The 26,074-nt window shown below is 61.3% G+C and overlaps 7 protein-coding genes across 7 annotated transcripts, besides 1 other annotated feature; all 7 read left to right on the top strand.

Moving 5' to 3' along the window:
* Positions 1 to 1,345: 1,345 nt before the first annotated feature.
* Positions 1,346 to 2,422, top strand: LPMP_040190 (hypothetical protein; the record flags this gene model as incomplete). The annotated part of the gene is made up of 1 exon (XM_010705366.1): positions 1,346 to 2,422. One exon carries the CDS (start codon positions 1,346 to 1,348, stop codon positions 2,420 to 2,422), a length of 1,077 nt encoding a protein of 358 aa, XP_010703668.1.
* A 2,587-nt stretch (positions 2,423 to 5,009) lies between these two features.
* On the top strand, positions 5,010 to 5,792 carry LPMP_040200 (hypothetical protein; the record flags this gene model as incomplete). The annotated part of the gene is made up of 1 exon (XM_010705367.1): positions 5,010 to 5,792. The coding sequence occupies one exon, from the start codon at positions 5,010 to 5,012 to the stop codon at positions 5,790 to 5,792; it is 783 nt and encodes a 260-aa protein (XP_010703669.1).
* A 1,095-nt stretch (positions 5,793 to 6,887) lies between these two features.
* On the top strand, positions 6,888 to 7,847 carry LPMP_040210 (hypothetical protein; the record flags this gene model as incomplete). Its single annotated transcript, XM_010705368.1, has 1 exon — positions 6,888 to 7,847. One exon carries the CDS (start codon positions 6,888 to 6,890, stop codon positions 7,845 to 7,847), a length of 960 nt encoding a protein of 319 aa, XP_010703670.1.
* A 639-nt stretch (positions 7,848 to 8,486) lies between these two features.
* Positions 8,487 to 9,832: a repeat region.
* A 2,017-nt stretch (positions 9,833 to 11,849) lies between these two features.
* LPMP_040220 (RNA pseudouridylate synthase-like protein) lies at positions 11,850 to 15,878 on the top strand (the record flags this gene model as incomplete). Its single annotated transcript, XM_010705369.1, has 1 exon — positions 11,850 to 15,878. One exon carries the CDS (start codon positions 11,850 to 11,852, stop codon positions 15,876 to 15,878), a length of 4,029 nt encoding a protein of 1,342 aa, XP_010703671.1.
* A 612-nt stretch (positions 15,879 to 16,490) lies between these two features.
* On the top strand, positions 16,491 to 17,324 carry LPMP_040230 (hypothetical protein; the record flags this gene model as incomplete). Its single annotated transcript, XM_010705370.1, has 1 exon — positions 16,491 to 17,324. One exon carries the CDS (start codon positions 16,491 to 16,493, stop codon positions 17,322 to 17,324), a length of 834 nt encoding a protein of 277 aa, XP_010703672.1.
* A 711-nt stretch (positions 17,325 to 18,035) lies between these two features.
* On the top strand, positions 18,036 to 19,478 carry LPMP_040240 (hypothetical protein; the record flags this gene model as incomplete). The annotated part of the gene is made up of 1 exon (XM_010705371.1): positions 18,036 to 19,478. The coding sequence occupies one exon, from the start codon at positions 18,036 to 18,038 to the stop codon at positions 19,476 to 19,478; it is 1,443 nt and encodes a 480-aa protein (XP_010703673.1).
* A 719-nt stretch (positions 19,479 to 20,197) lies between these two features.
* Positions 20,198 to 26,023, top strand: LPMP_040250 (adenosine monophosphate deaminase, putative; the record flags this gene model as incomplete). The annotated part of the gene is made up of 1 exon (XM_010705372.1): positions 20,198 to 26,023. One exon carries the CDS (start codon positions 20,198 to 20,200, stop codon positions 26,021 to 26,023), a length of 5,826 nt encoding a protein of 1,941 aa, XP_010703674.1.
* Positions 26,024 to 26,074: the final 51 nt, after the last annotated feature.

Genomic DNA, 26,074 nt, shown 5'->3' on the forward strand with positions numbered 1-26,074 from the left:
CCGGAACCCCCCCTCCCCCCGTACGAGGTAGGGGGGAGGGGGGGGGTTCCGAGAGAGCACTTCATAATCCCGTGTAGTTTCCTCGTTTGTTTACGGTGTAGTTTGCATCCTCTCAACTCCGCTCTAATAGGCGTGTCGCCATGCAGCTTCCCCCCGCCTCCCCATTCTGTGAGGAAGCGAGCGTACCGACAAGTCACCTCGGGCGAGGTGACTGCGAAGCGCAGGACGCTGCAAGAATGTGTCACGGCCCGCCTTGCGAGCAGCACTACGCCTGCGTGTGTTCTCTCTCCCATGAAAAGCTATTGATGTCCAGTTCAACCAAGGCCCCGGCCGGTGTTCCTCCCGTCGCCGCTAGGGGGAACGAGGTCTGGTCCCAGCCAAACCTTCTGAGTCAGGGTTAAACCAGGCCCGTGGGCACCGCAAAGACGCGGCGAAATTTGTCCTCCCCAAGTGTGGAGGGATGCTGAGGAAAGGCATGCAACAAGCAGGAGCGCCAGGCGATCTGCACCACCTTCTTTTCATTCCCTCTCTGTCCCTTTCGTCAATCGCGCAACACCCCTCCCCTTTCCTGTCTCCCCCTGCGGCACCGGCGCGATGACACTCGTCCGCTGTGCTGCACCAGCGCTCTCTCCCCGCCATCAACCAGCATAAACACAATGGTCAACTGAGCCAGGTAAGTGTGGATGGGGGAGAGAAGGGGCGGTGGCGCGTGTCAGGTGTGGGTAAAGAAACAACGCGAAAGCCAGGAAAAGAATTCGAGGACGCAAGCGCGACAGGACGAGGAAGGTGGAAGCCCGCCGTCCTCACTCCACCATGACTCGTTCCAACCCACTTACCACCATGTCGCCATGCAGCCGTGCGCACGTGTGCCTGCATTGATGGGACTCCGCTTTGGCAGACTGCAGAGCCTTTGTTGAATCCCGGTAGTAAGAGGGACGACGCTGATGTGGTGGCGATGGGAGGGGAAGTGGTGCTCTCACAGCAATGAAGGGGAAACGGCGACGATAAATGTGCAGCGGTGTGTAGCGGCGGAGCGAAATAGTCCCGTTTGGCCCCACCCCCACCCCCCACTGGTGCTCTCGAACCCTTTCTCTGACACTTTCATGCCCTCCCTCTTTCTCTCTCTTTCTCGCTCTCGCTCGGTGTGCCTCTCCTGTGCGCACCATGCTGGGTGGGGCGATGACGTGATCCCCTATAGCGCACACACACACACACGCCTAGCCCTGCCTGCAAGTGCTGTGCAACTCTACGAAGCAACGCACAGAAAAAGGAAAGAAGCGAAGAAACGAGAAAAACGCTCCATCCCGACCTTCACCACCACCACCGCTGCCACCGTCGCTTCGGGATGGCGCCGCACGCTGCCGCATGGACAGCAGCCACTGTCGTTGCGGTACTACTGTGCTACAGCGCTACGGGAGTCCGTGGCTACGATTTCGTGCCCATCACCTCCCTCTTCTACGTCCCCGCTGCTACGGGGACGCGATTTAAAGACGCGAGTATGTGTCTGGAGCGGGGCGGGTACCTCGCGACGGAGGCGACCGCGGTGCTGCACGAAGCCGATGTTCAGGCTCTCGAGTCGGAGGGGTTCACCACGTACTACGCCTTCCTTGGCGGTGGTATTGTGCAGCCGTGGCACATGGAGAGCTACGAGGCCGGCTTCTGCCCGTTTGCACTCAAGGATCCCGATATCTGGATCGACACGCCATACAGTCAAACGAGTGGCGACAACAACAACTGCTACTGGCGGTGGTCCGTAGGTCGCTGGATGGAGATGCCGTCCAAGTCGAGTCTGCCCTACGACGTAGAGAAGACTGGGATCATCTTCTACCGGGGCCAGAGCACTTTAGGCTACGATCGCCAGGTCAACGGCTTCCCTCTCTTCTTCCCATTTAACCCGCCCATGTACCACCCAAATATGCAGCTGGGCCACCACCTCGTTCTCTACCGCGGCGGCCAGCACACGACCGAAGCGGTGTGGGGAGACACCTACGCCCGCGGCGGCTTCACGTACGGGGACAACTTTGCGGATGATCCACAGTTGGTGGCGGCGACGCTGAAGGACTGGAAACTGGTGTGCCAAGCTCAAGGGCCCCTCCGCCTTAACTACGAGACGTCCAGCGCCTCCACCCATCTGCAGGAGCGGTGGTGGGTCATTCACTTTCTGATCCTTTTTGTGCTGTGCCTCATCACCGTCCTCGTGGTCGTACTCTGCCAGGAGCGGGAGGACATGGACGAGCCTCCAGAGGATGCGCCGGAGTGGACGGAGAAGGAGGTGGGACGTCGGACCGTGTCGCATCGGTACGTAAGTCAGCGCTCCTTCCGCACCGACGTCAGCAGCACGGCGAGTGGCAACAGCCTCAACGAGGATTCCAACTTTAGCAAAGACGAGGACGATGAAGGCGGCCAGCGTGTACATCGCTAAGGCAGACGACGAAGCCCCCGCTCTCCTCCTCCCCTTTCTCTGTTGTTTGGTGTTTTGCTCCCCCCCCCCCCCAAATGTCTTGGCTGTGTGTTCGTTTTCTTCGGTGGAGAAGGACCACTGTTCCTGCTCTCTGTGGGTACGTACCCTCCCCTCTTCAAGTAGCCCCCTCTCTTCAAGCCCCTTCTCTCAGCCTCCTCATGCGTGTGCATACCTGTTTGTCCGTGCGTTGGCAATCGATGTACCTATGACTGTGTCCAGCGAGCTGTGCGGGGGGAGGGGGGGTGTACGATAGAAGAGGAGGGGAAAGGAGGTGATGGAGTGGCATCACGCACGCACACACACAATTCCCTGACCGTGTGTGTCCGTGCGAGTGGGACATAGGGTGACGCGGTGTAGGTGTTGTGATGGTGGCTGTTTTGTTGTCCAACTCTCCCTTCCTTCGTCGGTCCTCAGGGGTGTAGAAAAGACGCAGACGGAGCTTCGAGGGGGTGTAGTGGTTGGTGCTCTCTCTCTCTCTTCGTCTTCGCATTATGCAAACTTGCTGGTGCGTCGGCGTGCGCCATCCCGTTTCCCCCCGCCCATCCCCACGACTGTCATCCCCTCCTTTTTCGTATTCTCCCCAGCTTTGTGTGTGCGCAGATAGTGGGGGGAGGGATTTGCGAACTCTCTCCTTCTCCTACTCTCGCTTCAGTTGATGGATCTCTTTCTTCGTTCCTGTCTTTACTCCGCTGCATGATCGCTATCGTCTGCGACTCGTTGATGTGTGGGTGCGTGCTCGCGCGCAGGCACATGTGCGGTTGCTTTCGCTCTGTAGACTCTCCCCTCCCCTTGCGTCACCCACCCTCTTGTTTTTCTCGTTCCTTCTCTTCCCCCTCTTCATCCCTCCTTAGTCCTCTTCATTGGTTCGCCCTCTCTCTCTCTCTTCCCCTCCCCCCACCCCCCTCCTGCCCCCTCTTCAGGGATTCGCTTTCTGTTTTCCTTTGCGTTTTATCCCTCTCTCTCTCTGAGTGTGTCCCCTCCACCTTTTCCACTCGTCAAGGGGGGGCATGGATGAGAGGAGAAAATGTGCATAAATGCGTCCCCCCCCCTCCCCCCTTTGGGCGGAGTTCTTCTTGTTTGTCTGCCGGTGTTCTCGCATCGCGCTGGTGATGTTTTTCCTCGCCTTTGCTCTTATAGTTGGCCTCCCTCTCTCCCTCTCTGTGTGGGTTGGTGGGTGGCGCGTCTCTTCATTGCCCACCCGCCCCCCCCCACTCCTTCCTCGCGCCGAATGTGGCATCTACGCCACCCTCTCATACTTTCTCTGTGCTCGCCTAAGGCGCCTCCGCCCCCGCCCCTCGTGCTCCTGTGGCACCCCATTTTGGGGGCATTGGAGTGAGTGAGCGACCTCTAGTCGGCAAGGATGACGGTGCTGGTGTGGTGAGGAAGTGAATTGGTGGGAGGGAGGGCGATGAAGAGCGCTACGGTTGTGGGCAGCGATGATGGTGGTGGCGTTGGTCGTTTCTTTTTCGTCTTTACCCCCTCTTCTTAAGTGGCACAGTTGTTTACTCCTCCTTTACTTCCGTTGTGATTTGTTGTTGGCATTTCCACCGCTATGTAAGAGGGCACGCGCGCACTCGTATTGGTGTGTGACTGGGGGGTTGCCCTCCCTCGCCTTCCTTTCGCTGCTCCAGCTCAACTTGAGAAGAGCGAGGCCAGAAGTGCCGCTGATGGGGAGGGAGGAGGTTGAAGGAGGGGGGAGGAGGGGGGAGGAGGAGTAAAAAGGAGGGGGGGCGGGGTACAGATGCGACGTCAACAGGATTGCTGTGCGTGCGTCGTCGCCAGCTCCTCCTCTTCCACGCATCTCGCACACAGAGAGAGAGAGAGAGTCTCTTATGCAGGTGCTTCATCTCGATGGCTGGCGAGCCTCTCTCCTCCCGTCCCCGTTACGAGCCGGTAGTTGTCCGCGCCTACACAATACCCGCACGCGTGTGCCGAAGCCCTTTCTAGTTTTCCTGTTGGTTTGCGAGGCACCTCTCCTCCCTCCTCCCCCCACTTGTACGGTCTGTCATGTCATTTTTCGTTTCGCTGTGGACTTCGCTGTAGCCGGAAAGGCCTACACCGTCCGCAGAAGAGTGAAACGGTAAACGGAGACAGAAAGAAGTCACTGCGAGCAGCATTTGAGGAGAGACGAAGAGTCAGGAGTAAGCACGAGAGAGAAGACGAATCAGCTGGAGCAGTGTGGAAAGAGGAGGAAGAGGAAGTTCATTCGGCGGTCCCCCATCCCCGGGTGCGACTGCCTACCCCGTCCACAAGTCCAGGATGCAAGCAGCGACTACTCGCTTCGGTTCCACCCTCTCTCTCTCTCTCTCTTGTGCTGTTTAGCTGTCGTCTCTCGCACGCCCGCTCATCTCCGTCTCCGGCCCCACTCTCAACTACCACACGCGCGCGAAGGAGAATCTGTGGAAACATACGCACGTCCCTTTTCTTCCGCGTTGGCATGTACTTCTCCTGAGTCCATTTTGTTGCCCCCTCCCCATCCCCCCACCCGCTATACACATCGTATAAGCCTATCCGCGACTCACAAGACGCTGCGTGAATCGACTGAGTCATGGAAGCGCTGACAAACGTGGCCTTTGCAGGCTACGCATACTACAGCGCGGCTGGCGATGGCTTCGTCTACGCCCTGAGATCCAAAGACAGCTCGGCGACTGGCTCGCCGGTCATTCTCGTCGACCCTACTGCTAAAGCGGCGCACTTCTTTCCATGTCTTTTCCTCGTAGCTGGCGGTACTCTCATGGTCAGTCTTTTGGCTTTCGTCGTTGTGGCCTTCTGCTGTCAGCGCAAGGTGGCGAAGCTGGAGGAGACGTACTGGACGTTGCAGCACACCTTCGCCGACGTGAATGACACCCTCGTGCGAGAGGTAAGCCGCCGCACCTCCGCCGCCGCCGCTACATCGTCGGCGTCGCTCAAGCAGAGGTGCACCTCCAAGTCAAACAGTCAGAGAGTGGCAGGATCCCAGTCGCCGTCACCGATGCCGCAACACCGCGGCAGCACCGCGAGTATGACCTCGATTCGCCAACCACAGCATATAAGGGAGCAGCCGCCCGCAGCGCCAGTGTTTCCAGCCACACCGTCGCCGTACGGCATGAACCCCAACCCTCCCTACCTCCAGCCGATGAACGTCAGCCCAATGACTATGCACAACTTCTCGTACAATGACAACTGTGTACAGGCCGCCCTCTTCCCCCCACAGGCACTGCCGGTCCCCCTTTCGCCGTCGCAGCACCACACACGCACTTTGGGCGGCTTCGTGGCACCGCAGTCAACATGCCTAACACCTGATCAACCGCTGCGTCGCCGGGCGTCAAAGGTGAGCTTCGTTGGTGCCTAGTCAAGCTGCGAAACAGACGCACCTCTTTACAGAGAGAGAAAAGGAGGGACAGTGCGCTCACGTTCCCTTCGCTCGCCTCTCTTTAAGCTTCTTCAGACAACAGCAGGCATGCTCCTCGCCAGCATCACAGCTGTGCGCACGCTCACAAGCATGCCTATACCCCCTTCCCCTTCCCGCCTGTGTTGTTTTCCCACCTACTCCACATCGGCTTTGCCGAGGCTTCGATGTGGGTTGCTTGTGTGTCTGCGTCTATGTCTGTTGGTATAGCTGTGATGCTGGCGAGGGGCGTAGCCAGCCCGATTTGCTCCGTATAAGAAGAGAGAAGCCAACGAGCGAGTCGGGCGGCATATATTTTTTGGGGGGAGGGGAGGGGGAGGGGGTTCCTTTTGCATCTGCCTTCTGTAAAGCACACGTGTGTATACTTCTCTCTTTCTGTGCCCTCTCTCCCCTCCTCCCCTCCCCCTCCCTCCGCTCTCTCTCCTTCTGTCGTCGTCGTCTTCTCCTCGCTTGTCTTTGTCTTCCTTGGAACTGAGCATGTACAAGCAAGTCAGCCAATAGACAGTACGGCGCTGAGCAGCCAGAAACGACGGCAACTCGTACGATCCCTCACCCTCTCTTCCCCCCTCTCTGCGTGCGTGGGTCTGTCGGTGTGTGTGTGTGTGTGTGGAGCGTGCGCGTGCACACACGCCCTCTCCTCTTTCGATTATGCCTCCCCCTCATCACGCCCTTTCCTGCAGGACTGCCGAGAGTACGGAGCGGTCTTCAGAAAGGCAGTTACACGAGCGGCCTCGAGCCAGCCCCCACATCACCCACTGCTGCACTGCACCGCTGCTCTCGCTCTCTGCCTTCTCTCACTTCACTACCGCCTTCTTTTCCCTACGCCTCAACTTACCTAACGGACGTCGCCTCTGCTCTCCTAAAGGTTTCTCTCTCTCTCTCTCTCTTCAGCTAGCACTGCGCTTCCACTATCACGGTTAGTACCAACTCTATTTCCCTACCCCACACCATCGTCGCGCCCGCACGCCCTCACACCCCTCTCGTTGTTGTTTGACGATCGTAGGACAGGACGTGCAGACGTCATCTCGAGTCAAACAGATGCAGCAACAGCAAAGGCAACCGGTGGAGCATTATGCGTATGTGGAGCTTATATCGCTCACTTACAGTGGTCCCGCTCCAGCCCCCGCACCGGCATGCACGGACCCAACGCCGGATGAGCAGCTCCGCCAGGCCATTACTCACAAGAAGGAGATGCTGAGGCAGAAGGAAGCGCAGCAGCGACAGCAGGTCGCTCACGGTGCGGGCCAGGCCCACAACCCCACCTCAGGTACTGCGAGTGGTGGTGGGTCCTTCACGAAGCATCTGTCCGTCAGCGCCGGCGAAATTTTTTCCAACATCAAGAGCTCTGTCTCGCACGCGGTCCTATCCCTCGAGAAGGGCGCCACGAACGTGTCGACCCGCACGGAGGAGCAAATGCGTCAGTACGAGTACCAGCACGACTTGGACCGCTTTCGCCTGCACTTTTGGGAGCTAGTCGAGCAGGGCGAGTTGCTCCTGGGCGCCTATCGCTGCAGCGCGATGCACGGCGGCGTTCAAGTTAATGGCCACATTCAGATCACACGCCATTACCTGTGCTTCTTCGCGGACACCTCTTCGACTATCACCAAGACGACGGATGCAGTCAGGGACGCCTTGGCGTCAGTCCGTCAGCCGGCCGGCGCCAACCCTGAGGGGCGGCACCGCCCTGTTGGCATCAAGCTGGTGACTCCCTTGGTCGAGATCGCCTCTATCCAGCCTTCTGTGGCGCACAAGACCATCGACGGTCAGGCGCCCTTCTTCACGCTGCTTCCCGCAGCGACGGTGTGTGCGACAGCGTTGCAGGTGTACACGGCGGACAAGAAGCTCCACCAATTCCTGAACTTCGAGTCTCTCATGTCCCGGGCTTCTGGGGCGCTCTCCGAGCTCAAGGCCTCCCCACTGGATCAGACGTTCAACTACCTTGACCATGCGTGGCGTGAATTGGTGACTGTGCCGTTGAAGGGTGTCGAGTATGCGTAGGGTGTGACTTCCTATCGAGCTGCACTTCTCACCCGGCGCACGTTACCCCCGCCCGCTCACTGCATTGCCCTTCCTTTCCGTGAGGCGGAGTCGAATGACGTGATAAGCTACGTCAAGCCTACACAAGGGCTTTTCGGAGGGGCAGAGGAGGGGAAGCAGCACCGCACGATGGTCTCAGCAGGGGACTACAGAAGATGTGTGAATGAGACTGAACCAGGGTGCAGAGTCACTTGAAGTATGTTGGACGGAAGCACCTCCGTGGCGGGTCGTGGGGGAAGAAGGACTGACAAGGCTCCACTTGGAGACGCACAATCCAAAGGGCAGATTCTCCTTCACCCTCATTCTTCCTCATTTTAAATCCCCCACCCCATTCCATAGTGGAAGCCCGTCGAGTAACGCGCTAGTGCGCATTCGACTCTCTCTCTCTGCCCAAAGCGACGCTTCAGTGTGTCCCCTTCATCGCTACGCGCGAGGGGTTCTCGCCTAGACGAGGGAAACAGTGCCTTTCATCTCCGTCTTCTGTGTGTGGGTGGGGGGGAGGGGATTGCAGGAGCATGGGGTAAATGTCAGTACTTCGACTGACACCCACGCACTGGATGGAGCTAGCCGATACGCTCGCCTTTCCTGTGTACTCTTCTCTAGGGTCCTTCAAAGAATCGTCTCCGCCCTTTTCTGCAAGGCACTGGTTGAACCAGCGTGACTTTGCGGTGCCACCGCGTGGTGGGACAGTGCTAGCGCAGACAGTGTGGGACGGCCCCTGATCACCTTCATGCCACAGCAGCAGCAGCAGCCCCAATGCGCAGACAACAGCGGTCGATTTGAAGAGGCAGATCGCCTGCCCCTTGACTTCACGGTGCTGCTGTGCCGCATCTGCTTGTGTCGCTCCTCAACCATACGAAGAGGCTGCCTTGGGTATGTCTCACGGGGAGCGTACACGCCAGACGACGGAGCTGTGACAGCGCTTCAGCAACTCCCGCACGGGTATGCAGGCATAGGGACCCCTTCAGAGCTCCGCACGCGCACAATCTCCCTCATGCGCAACGATCGCGCGCGCTTCAGCGCGTCACCCCCTGGCGGGCTGCGGGCAGACTCACCGGACGAAGGAAAGACGAGTGGTGTGCAGGCAACGACCCCCCCCCTTCTGTTTTGCGAGGCTACCTTACCCGCAGTGGGCAAGTGGTGGGGTAGACAGACCGACATCAAGCCAGGAGGAGCCGCGATGCTTAATGGGCATCGTACACGCATAGGCGCAGCGGCAAGAGTTTACGGCCCCACCCCACCCCCCCCCCTGGCTTGCAGCGATCACGCCGAATGTGAAGCCGCGGGGGGGGAGGGGGGGCTGAGGACTTGACGTGCTGCCAGAAACACCTTTGATCAGCCAAAATACAAAAGGCCAGGTATGGTTGCTGCTCTGCTACGGACTGCAACCTCCTCGTCATGTCGCTGAGCACGGGCCCTACGATGGTGGCAAACAGGACAGTGCGATGGATGGAGGCCCAAACACTGGCGCCACCAGCACGCCGCATGCACCTCTCATTTTTTTTTTTGCTTCTCTTCGGCCACGGCGTGCTGGAGCACGACGACAAAGTAAAGAGGTCGGCATAAATCAGCCCTGCATCAGAGGCACCGACGTCGACAGCCTGGATTACGGGCTTGGTCACCGGCCTTCAACGCCACGCCGCCATTCCCCTATATTTACCTGCAGGGCAGACACCACTACCTCTGCTCCCGAGCAGAGAGGGACCATGGGCGCAGCCTGCCCGGATCAAGGCATGCAGTCTGGTCAGATCCGTCGGGACCGATCGTGCAGCAAGCACCCGAAGAAGGGACAAGGAAGGACAAAAAGAGCTCATGAGACGTAACGGCCCGATTCCATGGCAGAGACGTCTCGTCCGAGACGACGGGGATTTAGCTGCAGTGTGGCACAGGGATGTGGATGGACTGTGGTGCTGTATGCCTGTAGTTGGTGACCTGTTCACGGTGGAATGATGGCGTTGGACGATAAAAGAACTCTAGTTACTCATTAGGTATTCCTCCCCCCCCCCTCCCTCCCTCCTCACATGCACACATGGGCAGACGTCGGCAGGCAACAAATTCGCAATGCTGAGCACGCCAGTGTTTGCCAGGGCCACCCACCTCATACTACTCACCCCGCCCCTCCCCCCTTCATCCTCTTCTCTGCGGCGTTTGCATTTTTGCTTGGTTTTCTCTTGTCGTTTATTTCTGCACTATTTTTCCTTTCGTTTCGTGCCTCCCCCCACTGTGTGCGTGTGTGTGGGTATCGCCTCCTCCCTCCCTCCACACACGTTCAAATCCTGTCTGGTCTCCACCTCTCTGTCTGGTTCGCTGCCCCGGCGCCGCTTCGTCTTCTTCATTTGCCCACTTTTCCTTTGAGCTGCGCTGGTGGATGTGCGCCACGTCCTCTCCTTTGATTGTATCTCTGCTTGCTCGTTGGCGTGTGTGTGCGTGTGTGTGTGTGTGTGTGTGTGTGTGTCTCCCTCTCTCTCGTCTGCCTGCCTGTCTGTCTGCGGCCCTGCACTGTGCGTGACTGGAAAATGGCAGCCCTTCAATTTCTCCTTTCGCCCGCCCTGCCACTCGATCGCTGGCTGTGTCAGATGAGGGTGTTGCCTTGTTTTAGGGGCCGGTGCGGCTTGGTGTCTTCTGCTGTGGTCAATCGGCTTCGAGTAGTGGAACAGTAAACAGGTACAAACAGGCAGACACGTGCGCATCAGTGTACTAAGGAGGAGGCGTGCCTTGGACCGCAAAAAATATATATATATATATATGCTGGCCGACTAACGTTGACTCGTGCGTGCGCTCTCGCCCTCCCTCTCTCCTCCTCCTCACCCTTCCCAAGCCTGCAAGCGAGAGTGCGCCGGTCCCTGCAGAAGAGGATGTCGTCTTTGCTTGATTGATTGACTGTGGCACACCCTTCTCAGGACACAACGGTGCGACGAGGTCGGGTGGGGACTGTCCCGGCTTTTCGCTTTCTCTGTCGTGTAGGAGCGAGCGCTTCACTCCATCTGCCAGCGCTACTTTGTAGTTCCCCATTGTCTTTGGGAAGGGGCCCCAGTGGCCTTATGGTCCCCCCTCTCGTTCCTTCCACTGCCTGTTTCCTCGGGCTGAGTCCCCCGCCCATCCGCACCCCCTCATGTCGCCGCCAGGTGAGACAGGTGGCCTCGCACTCTCTTCCTGCAGGCGTGGCCTCGGTGCGGTTCTCTCTCTCTCCCTCACGTTGTCGAAGGAGCGGGGGCCTTTGTGTGTGTATCTGTGTGCCCACACAGGTGCACAGACATGCACAGGTGAGAAAGAGCAAAGAAACGCGGCGCTTAAGGCATCGGCGTCCTCCTCATGCACGTGACGGTATTTGCTCAGCATGACGTACCGCCAGCCCACGCACCCCCTTTTGCTTTCCATCGCTGGCATCGTACTTCCCTCTCCCCCTTCTGCCAACTTCTCCACTCTCACGTCGTCCTTGTAATTTCGCACGGAGGTGCACACACACACACACACACACACACACACACACACACACGTGTGTGTGTTATCTCCATGCGGGCAGCTCATGCACTGGCGGTGTCTCGGCGCTGGTCAGACATTTTGTGCAGAACGTCGTCACCGCCGCTATGGACGCTTCAGAGGAGGCGTGCCTCCTCTTTCATACACGGTGGCCTACTTCCACACACGCTGTCGGACTCGTCATTGCGCATATCCTCGAGCCACGCACCGAACGAGTGTGAGCGCAGCTCCAGGCGAAGGCGGCCGAAGGCGCACCAGATCGCTTCGACAGAGGAGATGCGTTTCTCCGCCAGCTCCCACAGCATTGACTGTAGCCGCCTCGCCGACCGTGCGAGGAGACGCCGTCAGCTCGCAGACGCCATCCACGCAGCGCAGGCGTTCCGCAGTTGGTGTGTCATCCATACCTCGCGCACCCAAGCAGCGGTGGAGGCATCCGTGGCGGCAGCCGCTGCACAGCGATCTGGTGAGCTCTCCTCCTCTCATATGGTGTCGCTGCACCGTGTTGGCGGCGGCGATAGTGTCGCCACGCTCGCGGACATCGGGTATGAAGAAGGCGCTGACAGCCATACCACGCAGAATCACCTCGGCTTCAGTCCACCGACGGCACCAACCGCGAACACTCCTCTCAAAGCGGGTGGGGCGGTATCACTAACGGAGCGCCGCATGCTAGAGCACTACGCGGTCCTCCTGCACGACATACGCGTCGCAGCCACGCAGGTCGCCACGTCGGATTACCATCGCTTTTACGCTTCGGCAGTGGAAGAACTGCTGACGGCGTCAGCGTCTCGGGGTGGCCGTGGTGCCGTCTCCGTGCCGCGCTCCGTCGTTTGGCAGGACGCTGCTGCACCAAAGGACTCTGGAAAAGGCGGAGAAGACGCTACGGCGCAGGCCGAACGCCGCCTCGCTGCGTGGGCATCGTCCTGGTACACGGAGCTTAAGCAGTGGCATGCGCGCCACAGCACGCATGCGCCTGGTACAAGCAACGTCTTTGACGCCCAGCAGTCTCTTCTCAACGGCGAGCTGGGGCAGGACGTGCTTGTTGGTCGCGAGGATGTGGTAGGGACACGGGAGGAAGACAAGTCGATGGCGGCGCTGCTGCTGCAGGGCCAGTGGCAGGTCGCCATCGACAGTCTTCTTGCAGGTGACGCAACACAACCCCCTTTCGCATCTGCGGCACCGATCGAGCCGCACAGCACCTTCTCTACGGTGCCCCAGCAACTGTCCGTAGCGGAACTCTTCTCTACGGCGTCGGTGCTGCACCGACACCGCGTGCCGTGGCGACCCTCACCTCAACGAGGCTCGGCGAACTCGTCCAGCAGCACGCTTCCGCCGCTGCCGAGGCGCCTTGCCCTTGCCCCCGTGACGCCGACAGAGCTGCGCCTACTTCAATACCCGCCGTCGCCGGGGCTGCGCGTGCTGTCACACCTGACCGCTTCTGAAGAGCAGTGCGGGGAGTGCCAGGCGAAGTCTGCGGGGAACAGGGTGAAGGTAGCACCGTCGCAGTTGTTGGAGGCGGCCGCGGCTGCGGAGGTGGCAGCCGGCCGTGCCACAGGTACCCCACCGACGTGCGTAGTTCGCCTGCGACGTCGTCTATGGGTGCTGCAGCACCTCCCGCGTCACCTCCCAGCCTCCCTCGTCCGCTTCCAGGAACCGCGACGACCATCGAAGCGTGCCGGCGGCGGCAGTTGTTGCAAGGGGCCGAATAGGACAATGCCGCGCGCGTACCTCCTTCGCAGTCACGCACTGGAGAAGCTGCCGTGGTACACACTCTGTGTGCTCGGTGAGGTGTTGGAGGTGGGTGGGAAGGACAACTTGACAGTCGCAACGGTGCTGCGCAACGCACGCACACACACATGCGCCGCGCTCTTCCTTAACGTGCCTGCCGACTACGCGGCCCTGCACGACTACGTGCACACCCTCTTCCTCACGCTCGGCAGCAGCATGGTCGCACGCGCGGTCGCCACTCAACAGAAGCAACAAGGACGCAGCGACAGTGACAAGGCTGTCAGTGTGTTCGAAGGCGCCTTTGCGCAGACGGCTATCGCTCTGCTTCAGCCACCCCCGCCAGAGGCGTACGCAGCGGCCGGACTATCAGCAAGACCCATCTCTGCCTCAGGTAATGCTACCAGCCTTCTCGCAAGATCGTCGTCGGCGCAGGCACGAACCCCCAGCACAGACATCACGGACGTTCACGTGGTGTCGCCGCAGGTGTTTTGCCATCTCTGTGCCGCCGTGCAGGACTGGCGCAACTACCACCTCTCTCTCTACTGCGAAACGCTAAGCCAAATCGCGGACAGCGACGGTGTGGCGCTGCGCGAGCTGGCGCGAGTGCTGGAAGTGCAGCCACACAGCGAGGAGGAACTACAAGAGAAAGCGGCTGTGGTGCTGGCGCCAGAGAGCGCGGCCGCAGTCGTCACGGCGCTCCTGCTGCAGCGCCTCGGCCAGGTGTCACGGCCGTCTGCGTCGTCCCTGTCGACGACGGACCGTGCCCCTCTCCCCTCCCTCCCCGACACACCTCGCACCATCGCCCCACACCCCAGCGTTGGATGCCACCCGCAGGCCACATCTCCTTCCCCGCCTCCACTTCCGCAAGTCCTTTATTTCATTGCGCCGCACGATAAGGCGCACGCGGTGGCCAACTACTTCAAGGGCATCTTCCACCGATCCTTCTTCAAGCGCGTAGTGACAGCAGCAGCGGCAGCGGCAGCGAAGGAGGAGGCAGTCGTAGGGGCGGCAGTGACGCCAGGCCTAAAGAAAGACCCGCGGCAGCCGCGCGATTACGCCGCGCCCATTTCCGCCACCCCCACCACGACCGCGACCAGCCCCCGCACAGCAGAGGAAGGGAACGGCAGCGCATCAGCGCCACCAGCCCTTGTGTTGCCACCGGCTGAGTGGGACCGCAACGCTGCCGCACGCCTTGTCGGTCGCACGCTGCGGCGCCTCGACCGCTACCCAACGCGCACGACGGAGGCCTTCTTCGCCCGTTACGTGCGTGGCGACGATGTGGACCCAAAGAGGGAGGGTGAGGAAGCGGCCTCCGTCGCAGTCGCAGCCGCAACTCAGTCCGCATCAACGACAGTTGCCCCCCCGCTCGCCATGAACCTCTTCGTGGTGAGCCTGCAAGCTGCCGTGGACTACTGGCATGACCGCCACTGCCGCCCCGTCCTCGACGTTCCACCCACGGCGTCATGCTCTCCCCAGCAGAAGGGGGAGCAGGCAACCTTCACAGCTCAGTCAGCCGCGACCGTACCAGCAGTCGATAGTCCAGCCAGCGCCCTCGTGGGCACTGCCGCAGCGGCCACGCCCGCTAGCGTGGAAGCCTCGTTGAGCAAGGATGACAAGGATGGCTTACCTGACGCAATCGTTCTACTCGCCTCCCCACCAATACTCCCGCACGGACTGCACGCGGTCTACAAGCCTGCCGGCGTGAACTGCACCCTGCACGCACACTACCCGTCTCTCGTGTACCCCTTTCTCACTTGCGAGCTGCCCTGGAGGGCGGGAGGGGTGGTGACAGCGGATGGCAACGACGAGCATCGTGACGCCGGTGCGTCCTCGTCGTCACTGCCACCGTCCTCTCCACCTTCCTGCGTGCCAGTTCTTCGTCAACAGGGGCTCGTAAACCGCATTGACGTGGGCACGAGCGGCGTCGTCCTTGTTGCCCGCAACGCGGCCGCGCTGCACGGCGCCACCGACACGATGATACGAGAGCACCACATACGCAAGACGTATCGGGCGCTCGTGCAACGGTGGCCTCCCTTCTCGTCCTCGTCCAGCGCGTCCACTGTGCCGTACAGCAATGACAGCGCAGAGGTGGCGCCGCTCTTCAGCGTATCGCCCTTCTTGTCCCCGATGGCGAGCACTGTTGTGTGCGCACCGGTGTACGCGGCTGGCGCCACGGCGGCCTCCATCCGCTGGCGTCCAGCGCTGTCGCTGAGCCATGACTGTCAGCTTCAGTTGTCCGCGCGACACAGCGCAGACACGCTCTCGGTCTCGGGTGCCGCCTCGACGTTGTCGCAGTCATCGAGTATCCCCAGCTCTCCCTGTTCTCTTGCACATGTACATCAGCAGTACGCCACCCTGCACGCCGCTCTACAAGACCAGCGGAATGCCATCACGTGCTACCGCGTACTCGAGTATTTCGCGTCTACTGGGGTCGCCTACGTGCAGGTGGAGCTGCGCAGCGGGCGGCGGCACCAGATACGGCAGCACTTTGCGCAACTCGGCTTCCCTCTTGTTGGCGACGCTCGCTACCATGCTGGGGTAGCCGCAGGCCACTCGGGAACGACGTTCGGGATGCAGCGAGCCGCGCTCCACGCCTACGCGGTTAACATCCTCGCCACCACAAGCGGTGACGGCCAGGCGAGCGATGAGGAGGGACCTAACCGCGTGGTGGTGCAGGCTGCACTGCCAGCCGACATGCATCATGCTCTGCTTGCGCTTCGGAAAGCGGAACAAGGCAAGTCGCGTCGGCAGAGACAGCAGCAGCAACCACAACAGCATCGTGGCTGACGTGAGCCCCCTCCCCCCCCCCAACGCAGACGTAGGCGAAAGAGGGGGGGATGGCGTGGGGAAGGGATGAGCCTCTTCGTATCTCCCTCTCTCTCTCTCTCCTGCTTATCCTGGCACCTAACGTTCATCCTCAAATTCCATCGCGCTCACGCACATCGCCACACTGACGCACTCACACGTATGCACACTGCCAAGCCACTTCTTCGCTCTGGTTACCTTTCGGAGGGAGGGCGGGGGCCTTGTCGAATGGGGCCATTGCCTGAGCACTGAAAGAAATCGTGAGAAGAAGATGGGGGAACGTGCACACTTCGCTCATCCACGCAGCGGCGTCGTCATTGGATTTCCTCACTTATCAGTTTCTTCTTCTCCCCCGCACCTTTTGTTTCCGCCCCACCCCTGCCCTTGGCTCTTCACCGCCTCATTCACCCGCGACGGAACCCGATGACACGCCCTACCGACCGCACCACACTCATCGGGGCGAAGCCACTCACGCACAACTGCCGCAAAGTGTTGGCGGGGCCGTAACGCAGCGAGACACACAATGCAGACGCCGACGCCTTTTATTTTTCCCTTTTGGCTTGAGTAAACGCGTACACAGTGGCGCACGTAATTATGAGCATGACGGTGCCCTCCTCACTCTCTTCTGCGTCAGTGCCGCCCAGCTCGTGCCCCAAAGCCGCCTACTGCCTGCAGCAAGCGCAGGCAGCCAAAACGGCGGGTAACGCCGCGCTGCAAGCCGGCAACCCACGTGGCGCCTCCTTTCAGTACAAGAAGGTGTACCTCCACCTCGCCGAGTACTTGCCATGTGATGTGGTCCAGTCAGCCTCCCCCGTTGCTCTGGGATACGCCAATGGCGGCGGCAGCGACGCGGATGGCAACGGCGGGCTCGTGCAGATGCTACAGGAAGAGCAACGCCGCAAGCAACCAAAGAAAGCGGCGGCGGTCAGTGGGAACGAATCGCCATCTACGACGACTGCAACGGCCTCAGCGGAGGCAGCGCTGCTCATGCTCCAAGCGCAAGTGACGCAGCTGTACGCCACCACTCTCAACAACCTTGTGCTGGCCAACATGAAGCTAGGGCGTTACCAAGAGGGAGTTAAATGTGCAACCGCCGTGCTAGAGCAACCTACACTGCGAGCCGCCCTCGATGCCGGCGCGCAAAGCCGCGCCTCAGCTCACTTTAGCGACACCCCGGCTGGCAAGGCGCTGCTGCGTCGCGCCACCTGCTACGTAAAGCTTTCCGAGTGGGCTTTGGCTGAGGCAGATATATGTACGCTGAAAGCAGCAGCAGCAGCAGCAGCAGCCTCAGGAGGAGGAGCAGCTCATCCTGCCGGGGGCAGCGATGCTCTTGAGGCGGCGGTGCTGCAGTTGACGCACGCCGTGGAGCAAGGTCGCCAGGCGGAGGTGGCGAAGGAGAAGAGAATGATGCGGCGCATGTTCGCGTAACGAACGACCGGTTCTCAGGCAAGGCGGCAGCATTGCTACGGCGGGAGAGACGTGAAGGCGTCGCCCAAGCAGATGGCGCGGCTCGGGGTCCTCCCTGCTGCCCGACATCACGCCTTTTCCCGTCTCCGGATCTCCCATACATCTTTTCAGCGCAGCCACTTCCATCGCCATCAGCTGCACACGTATGTGTGAGTGCGTGGCTCTCTCTCTCTCCTGTGTTATCCTCCTCCCTCGCGCTCTCGTAAGACATGTTTGTCGGTGATGAGGGGGGAAGGGGGGGACACACACGAATGACCTCAAAGGAGACAACGAACAAAACACCCCAACGCAGGCACACGCACACCATCGTGGAACAGCCAAGTCACAAGCACGTGGGCGTCACAAGCGAGGATCAGATAGTTGCATATGTGGGTACGCAGGTAAGGCATCCGTGTATCCTCCTGGTGCTTGATGAGTTCTACTCGGCCCTCCCTTCCCCCTTCTCTACTCCCACCCACCCCCCTCACTTTCTCACAAATTCATTCGCACATGTCTTGCACGGCACGCTAAAGAGGTCTCGTGTTGCTGCTGGCGTGGCTGACACGTTTGCTTGTCTGTTGCCTGCGTTTCTGCTGAAGTCTGCAATGGGGAAAGGGGGTGGTACAGCCGCGTCAAGACATACTCACAGCCACAGAGACAAAGAAAACCCCCGGAAGCAGAGAAGCGGAGAAGATGCGGCGCTCTGCGCGGCGTGCCAACGTGGCGGCGCTGTACGAGTTTGTCGATGGAAACTTCCTGAACAACAAGCGGCCGGCCATCCCTGGTGGGGCTTGGCCACTGGAGTGCTTGCGCCGCAAGAGCCTTGCGGATCTGCAGCAGGTATGGCTGTCATTGCTGAAGGAGCGCAACATGCTGAGCACCATCAGAGAGCACTACCTGAAGCACCAGGAAGAGCTGGGGGCGATGCCGGCGCCGTCGCGACTGAAGATGGTGGAGGACTCGATGGAGAATGTGAAGAGGGTAGTGAAGGAGCGCGACGCGGAGGCGACAGCCGAGGCTGTGCGCATCTTCCAGGAGCGTCTCGCCAAAGGCATCTACCGCTACCCACCGGGGCCGCCACCCCCGCCTGGGGCCCACTGCTCGATGTGTACGGTGAAGCTGGTGCTGAGCCGCCGCGTCGACGAAGAGCGGCTGCGGGAGTTGCTTGGACGCTTCGACGTGTTCGAGGAGCACAAGGGCATTGTGGCCCTCACGATGCAGCTGCCCGAGGAGGTCCTGGCGAAGAAGCGCGACGCGGAGCAGCTGTGGCAGCAGTACATGACAGAGCGGCGCGATGTAGAGGAGTACTATAAGTGGCCTGGCAGCAGCACGGGAGGTGCCGAGTCGGCGAGCGTGTACGACTACACAGTGGTAGAGCTTGCCCCGGGGGTGTACAGTGGACACCGCGGCACATCGGCTGCCGAGTCGAACGGCAAGGACGACGGCAACGCGGTTGCCCACGACGTCGTCCAGGCAGCGCAGCTACCGGTGCCGCCCCCCAAGACGCGACCCCCGCCCCCACGCAGCCCGCTCGAGCATATCAAGTACCAGCAGCGCTCTGTCCTCAGCAAGGCAGTCATTCAGCTCGGCTATTTCCCCAACATCACGACCACGCCGCCGCAGTTCACCAAAGTGGATGATGTGCCGCGTCCTGTACACCCAGACGAAATCGAGGGCCCGTGGGAGGTGCGGGTCACCTATGATGCAAAGGATGGACTGGCCTATGTGCAGTCTCTTGGCCTGACGTCCATCGACGGAGCAGTCGTGCTCTCAGTGGAGGAGGAAGTGCCCGCCACAGCGCAGCCGTACGCCGCCGTAGACCCGGTCTACCAGGAGGCCGTCCGCCGCGAGATGGCGCAGGAGGAGACGCTGATGAAGTGGCCGAACGTGCCGGAGTGGAAGTATCAGTACGACCTCTACACCAAGAAGAACCTTGCGCAGGTGGTCCAGTACAACTACTCCAACGTGGTCGACTACATCGACCGCGAGGTGCTCTTAACCGGCCGCTCTGTCTGGGAGTCGCCGATCGACATCGACCCCACGTGCGGCGGCATGAAGTCGGTACCGGCGCATGCGAAGAAGCCAAAACGCTACATGACACATGGCCTGAGCGAGGTAGGGGTAACCGATATTTAGTGGACGAAACGTGTGACCCTGATGAAGCTACCAGCGGTGTTTGCCGTTGCGTGGGTGCTGGAGACCGAGTACGGATGAGCGTATGTGTGTGTGTATGTGTGTGTATGCGTGTCAGCGGCGCTGATCTCATCACAGAGTAGCCGATAGGGGGAGGTCCGCCTTATCGCGGCAGGGTATGTGTATGAGAAAATGGGCATGTCTTCCGGAGAATAATGAGGACGATGTCCATATCGTGTGGGGGTTGAGGAATTCGTTGCTGCCCTTCGCGCGCGCTCAAGCAGGTCAAAGAATACGTGTGGGAAAAGCGCGGGGGCAACCGGTTGGCACCTGCCATGTATGAGCCTCCAGTGCCACCCACCACCCCACTGGACTCTCGGGTCATGCCAGCCCCCCCCCCTCCCCTATGATCGATCGGTCGCTCTTTCCTCAGCCCTCTCACCCCTCCCCCCTAACGTCTCCTCCACTCCTCTTCTCTTCACCACGTACGTATGGCGTACGTCTGTTTCTCTGGGCTGCTGCCGACTGCCGACTGCCGCCGCCGCGCGGGAGGCGGGGGGCCCTGTCGTTGATGAAAGCGTGCTCGAGAGCGCACACACACGTGCACACACACAAAATACTCCGGAAGAAAGGAGGTGGTGGGGGCTCTGCGTCTACGTACGGGAAAAGAGGGCGCGCACCCATCAGTACTTTTCATTGTTGTTGGCGGTGTGGGGGTCTCCATGAGTGCTCAGAGCACTGATGAGGCCATCAGCCTCGCCTCCATCAGCAGCTACCCAGGGCGGCAGCGCAGCACCTCCACCGCGTACGCAGAGGACCGGGCGGTCAACAAGAACGGCGGCAGCGGTGACCCCGCTGCCGCCTTCCATGGCACTAGTCGCGTGCCCTCCGCCCCTGGCGGGACGGGCGCAACGGCAGCCAACGGGCCTTCCATGTCGTGTCGCGGACGCTTCTCCTCCTCCCTCTTCAACAGCACGAGCGGTGGCAGTGTGCCCATCGCCGCTGTCTCGAGTAACACTGGCGTCGGAAGTGGCGTGTCAACGCAGTCGCGTGTGCGGCCGACCAGCCTGCAGTACCGTCAACCGTCTAGTGTAATGTGGGGCGAACTCGCGGCAGCGCGCGGCGGTACGTCGGCAGTCGGCAGCGCTGGCAACAGCAACAACACGTCCGCTGTCACCAATGTATATACTCTGCAGCTACCAGGCGACGACGGTGGCGTTGAGATGGCCGCTGCACAACCGCGTCTTCTGGGCGCACTGCGCATGCGCGAAACGTACAAGGACGTTGACAAGGGTCACTGCGAACTGAACGGTGGCGGCAGCAGCAGCAGCAACGGCAACGGCGGAGTCAACCGCCTCGCTAGCGTCTCTGTTTTCGCTGCCGAGGCGAGCCGCCCCACACAGCCAGTCCAAGGCGCCCCGCACCCAGCCCAACCGACACCCCCGCAGCAGCAGCAGCAGCAAGTCCTCCCGCAACCACCCATGACGGGGCCCACCACTCTGCAGCAGGTGGACGGCGTCTTCTTCTGGTCGGATGAAAAGACGCCAATCGCCTCACTGGCACAGTTCCGCGCCGACGTGCTCACGCTGGCGGCGTGCGTGCAGCACCCCTCCTGCGTTGCGGCGAGCAGGTACCGCCTGGAGGTGTTGGAGGAGAAGTACCATCTCCACCGACTCTACAACACTGACGTCGAAGAAAACACCGACCGCTACCGCCGCGGCGGCGGCCTCTTCGCGAACGCCTGCCGCGTCGATACCTGCGTCGGTGCCTCGACAGCTATGAACGCTCAGTCGCTGGTGGAGTACATCCAGCGCACTATCGACGAGCATGGCAATGACGTCGTTGGCGTGTCTGACGACACACCATGGGGAATTGGGTTGGTCACGACAGGTACCGGCAGCGGTGTGGGGGCGCCGAATGGGGAGCAGCTAACACTGGCTCGCGTCTGCGAGCTGCTCGGCCTCCCCGACCCCTACCTGCTGACGGTGGAAGGGCTCGGCCTGCAGCCCTCGGTGAACCGTGCCTTGCCCTACTACAACGCTCTAGACCCGTCGATGAACGGCAGTGGTCGCAACAGTGCCGCACTGCTTCGCCTTTTTCTCTCCATCGGTGAGCATTCACAACGGGGGACGTACCTGGCGGGTGCGATCCAGCCATACCTGACGCGCAACGAGCTACGCACAGGCGGTGTCCAAGCGACCGAAATGACGCTCGAGATTACCGGTGCGCTCGCCCAGGAATGGGAGAACACGGCCACGTGGGTACGGACGCACGAGCTCGACAGTTTCTGCACTAATCAGTTTCAACTTGCCTTCCCAGTCACTAAGTGGTGCAGTCGCGGCGGCGCCGCCGCGAATAGGGCTCCCTCCCTCTCCTTTGGCATGCACACCGGCCGCGCAGACGGCGATGAGCCGCGCGATGACCGCTCGATCACCGGCAATGACATGCACGGCGTCGGTCACTGCCTCTCTGGCTCGGGGGCTGGCGGGAACGCCGTCTCTGCCGCGGCCCTCCCATCCGGCGCGAGTCCTGACGAGGTGCTGAACTACGACAACTACCAGCAGTTGCTCGACCACATATTTCTCCCTCTCTTCATGGCCACGCTGGCGCCTGAGGACCCAAAGTACGTTGACCTCGCAGCCCTTCTGCAGCGCACCGGTGCGCTCCTACTTACGGGCAACGAGAACGCGGACGTCATGGGCAGCACCGCAGCAGGCGATGGTGGACGCAAGCGTGCGAGCGGTGGTGGCGCGGATGGTGGCGTCGCAGCCGTCGACGCCACGGCGCTTCATGGGGACGCGATGAGCACTGGCTGGCGACGTCGTCCGGCTGACACGCCCTACACAGAGCCCGTCTCCCTCACGTACCTCTGCTACTACATCTGGGCGAACCTGTGCTCTCTCAACGCGCTGCGCCGCCGTCGTGGGCAGAACGTGCTGCAGCTGCGTGTTGTGGCATCAAGCGCCACGATGCCAAACACGTCCTCGGCGCACGATGCGAGTCTCCTGCTGCTGTCCTATCTCATCGCTGACGTCGTCGTCGACGCCGTCGCGCTGGACCGGCAGCCGGTACTGCAGTACCTGTACGGTCTGCACCAGATTGGCGTAGCCATGTGCCCCATCGCCCGCAGCAGTCTCGGCACCACGAGCCTGGATGAACACCCTGTGGCACGCCTGCTGTGGCGTGGTCTCTGCGTCTCCCTCTGCACTCTCAACCCGCTCTACTACCACTCCTCACAGGACCCGCTGTTGGAAGAGTACACGACGGCGGCGAAGGTCCACCGCCTCTCACCGACCGACATCAGCGAGATGACGCTGCACTCTGTGTGCATGTCGTCGTTCGAAGAGGAAGTGAAGGCGGTGTGGTTAGGCACGGGGTTCCTGCGCGACGGCTGGCGGGCGAACGCGGTCGAGCTGACCAGCGTACCAACGGCGCGGCTGCAGCTGCGCCACGAATCATGGACAGCAGAGCGTAAACTGTTACTTCTGTCGCCTGGCTCCCCAACGGGCCTCATGATAGGGGCCGCAGTGCCCGTCGCCGAGGCCGGGCCGCGGTTGGAAGACGCGCAGAGCGGGGCCCGCCGCGACGTGCGCACAGCACCGAACCGCTTCACTGCTGTACTGTCACCGGGTCGCAGCGCAGTCACCACCCCAGCCCCGAGCACCCAACCAGGCATAGTGTCGGCGGGCGGGGCAGCTGGTGCGCTTCAGTCGCAGGCACCGTACGCTGTGCTGGACCCCGCTGTCGACTTCCCGCGCGCCGCTCTCATTGGGCCATTCGACCGCGACATCCAAAACGCCCACCTCGTGCAGGCGCTGCACCGTGCCCTGGACCTGCGCCACCAGTACAGCTCACTGCCGCTACCACCCCAGCCTTCCCGCAGTACGGTCGTCGCCACTGGCGACGGTGTGGTCAGCACTGACGTCAAGGCCGGCTGGCTGGCGGCGCTGACCCACGACCCGCAGACGGTGCTGCCGCATCCAACGCAGTCGATGAGTTGGGCCTTCAAAAAGAGTGCGTCGTCGCCGCACGATAAGGGGGTGGGCGGCGGGCACGCGCCTAACGCCACCGGCGCCAGCTCGTATCTGCAGTTTGACGAGGACGAGTGGAAGTACAAGACGGTGGAAGGCATCATTGTGCCACATGAGGTGCACCAGATTCCGCGCCTGCCGCAGGACATGTACCACTACACGGAGTTCTGCAACCACGTTGAGGAAATACGTCGCCTCATCGACCACATCCACGTCCGCGACTTTGCACTGCGGCGGCTGCAGCTGCTGGAGCACCGCTTTAAACTGCATGCGGCAGTGAATCACAGCCGCGAGCTCGGCAGCACAGCAGCGCGTGCGTCTCACAACCGCGACTTTTATCAGTCGACCAAAGTGGACAACAACATCCGTATGGAGACAGGCATGACGGCGCGCCAGCTGCTCGCCTTTATCGTGGACAAGGCAACGCATAACGGCGACGATATTGTGTCGCACCCTCAAGGCAAAGAACCCCAGACACTGCGCCAGTTGCTTTCGGAGCTGCACATCACGGCAGACTCGCTGACGGTGGACGACTTGAACGTGCAGGCCGGTGCAACATCGAGTGACGGCGGCGCGCCGCAGAACCCGTTTGCCCCTGAGGGGCAACGGCAGGACGAGCTGCTGACGCTGCTGCTGAAGACGGACAACCAGATGAATGGCCGCTACTTCGCGGAGCTGACGAAGCGCACCTTTGAGGAGCTGTCGCGCGATCGGCACACCTTCACGGAGAGCCGCCTACCCGTCTACGGCGCCAGTGCCGAGGAGTGGGCTCTCCTGTCGCACTGGTTTGATACCCACGGCATGTCCTCCTCGCACAACCAGTGGGTGGTACAGGTTCCGCGCATCTACAGCTCTCTCAGAACGGCAGGCCGAGTCGCCAGCTTCGCCGAGTACCTCGAGCACATCTTCGAGCCCCTGTGGCGCATTTCCCTCCACCCCCACAGCGACCCTCGCCTTTTTCACTTTGTCAACCACATTGCCGCCTTCGACTGCGTCGAGGATGAGCGGCGGCCGGAGGTGCCGCTGCACCTCGCCATGCGCGCCCCGCACGCGTGGACAAGTGAAGAGGAGCCGCCGTACAACTACTACCTCTACCACCTGTACGCCAATCTGCGTTCGCTGAACCACTTCCGCCAGCGGCGCCGCTTCTCTATCTTCTCCTTTCGCCCCAGCTGCGGGGAGGCCGGCAGCATCGATCACCTCATCGGCGGTTTTCTGTTGGCGCAGGGCATCAACTACGGCGTACGCCTCGCCGACAGTGCGCCACTGCAGTACCTGTTTTATCTGGCCCAAGTTGGTGTGACGCTGAGCCCGCTCAGCAACAACACAAAGCTGGACTTGAATTACCTGCACAACCCCTTCCCGGAGTTCTTCAGGCGTGGGCTGCGCGTCTCGCTTGGCACGGACAGCCCGCTGCTCTATCACCACACGCAGGAGCCGCTGCTGGAGGAGTACTCCATCGCCTCGAAGGTATGGAAGCTGAGCCCGAGCGACCTCTCCGAGGTGGCGCGCAACAGCGTGTTGCTGTCCAACTTCAGTGTGAAGTTCAAGGAGGAGAAGCTAGGGCCCCTGCACTTCCTTTCCAGTAGCGCCGGCAACGACACTGCGAAGACGCACCTGCCCGACGTACGCGTCGCGTACCGCTTCGAAGCATATCACACAGAGGTGGGCTTTCTCGAGTACATCTCCGGTCAGCACTTTCACCGCGCGATGCTGACGCTCGAGATGGAGGCGCAGTGTAGGCAACTTTGCGGCGTCAGCACAGGTAACGGCAGTGGTACGTCTGCGGGAGAGCACGACCGTGGCGCGAGGGCCACGCCGGCAACCGGCAGCAGCGGCAGCAGCGATGCCGCCGGCCTCATCGACACAACTCCAAAGGAGGAAGACCTTCTGCAGTTGGAGGCACAGCGCACGCGCATGCAGTGGCAGCTGCAGGAGCTGACCGGCGCCGTCAACGACCTCCACCGGCAGAACCGCCTCCTCACGACGAAGCTCGCAGAGGAGAAGGAGCGTGATCAGATGGCGGCTCAGCTACGCCGCCAGCGGGTCAGCGACACGCTGCGTGAGCGGCAGGGGCTCGCGACGCAGCAGAAGGTGCACGCCACCCGGAATGGCAGTCCATCCGTCCCCCATCAATTGACGCCGTCTGCGGCCTCGTCGTCGCAGTCACAGTCACCGCTCTCCTCCGAGTTGCTGCGGGTAGATGCGGAGGCTGCGAACGTATCACCAGCGGCAGTGGCAGCGCACTTGGCGTTGCCACTGCCGCCGTCAACTCTTCACGCATCGGGCGACAGCGCCTTCAGTGCAGTGCGCAATCGCAAGCAGCAGCAAGGCGGCGCGGTGGCGCAGACACGTCGACTGCTTGCGCGCACGGAGTCTCTGTGGCGCACCACCTCCGTGCAGGAGGAGGGCGGCGGCAAGGACATGCAACCGCCCCCGCAGCTCCCCCCGCTGGAAGTCCCCACCTCCTCCACCTCGCAGCCATCGGTGTCACCCGTGCCACTGTGCAAGAGGTAGTCACCATTGCCCTTCGCTGCTGATTAACAGTAGAGAGAATCAGAGACAAAT

This window comes from Leishmania panamensis, assembly GCF_000755165.1.
Source record: "Leishmania panamensis strain MHOM/PA/94/PSC-1 chromosome 4 sequence".
Lineage (NCBI taxonomy): Eukaryota > Euglenozoa > Kinetoplastea > Trypanosomatida > Trypanosomatidae > Leishmania > Leishmania panamensis.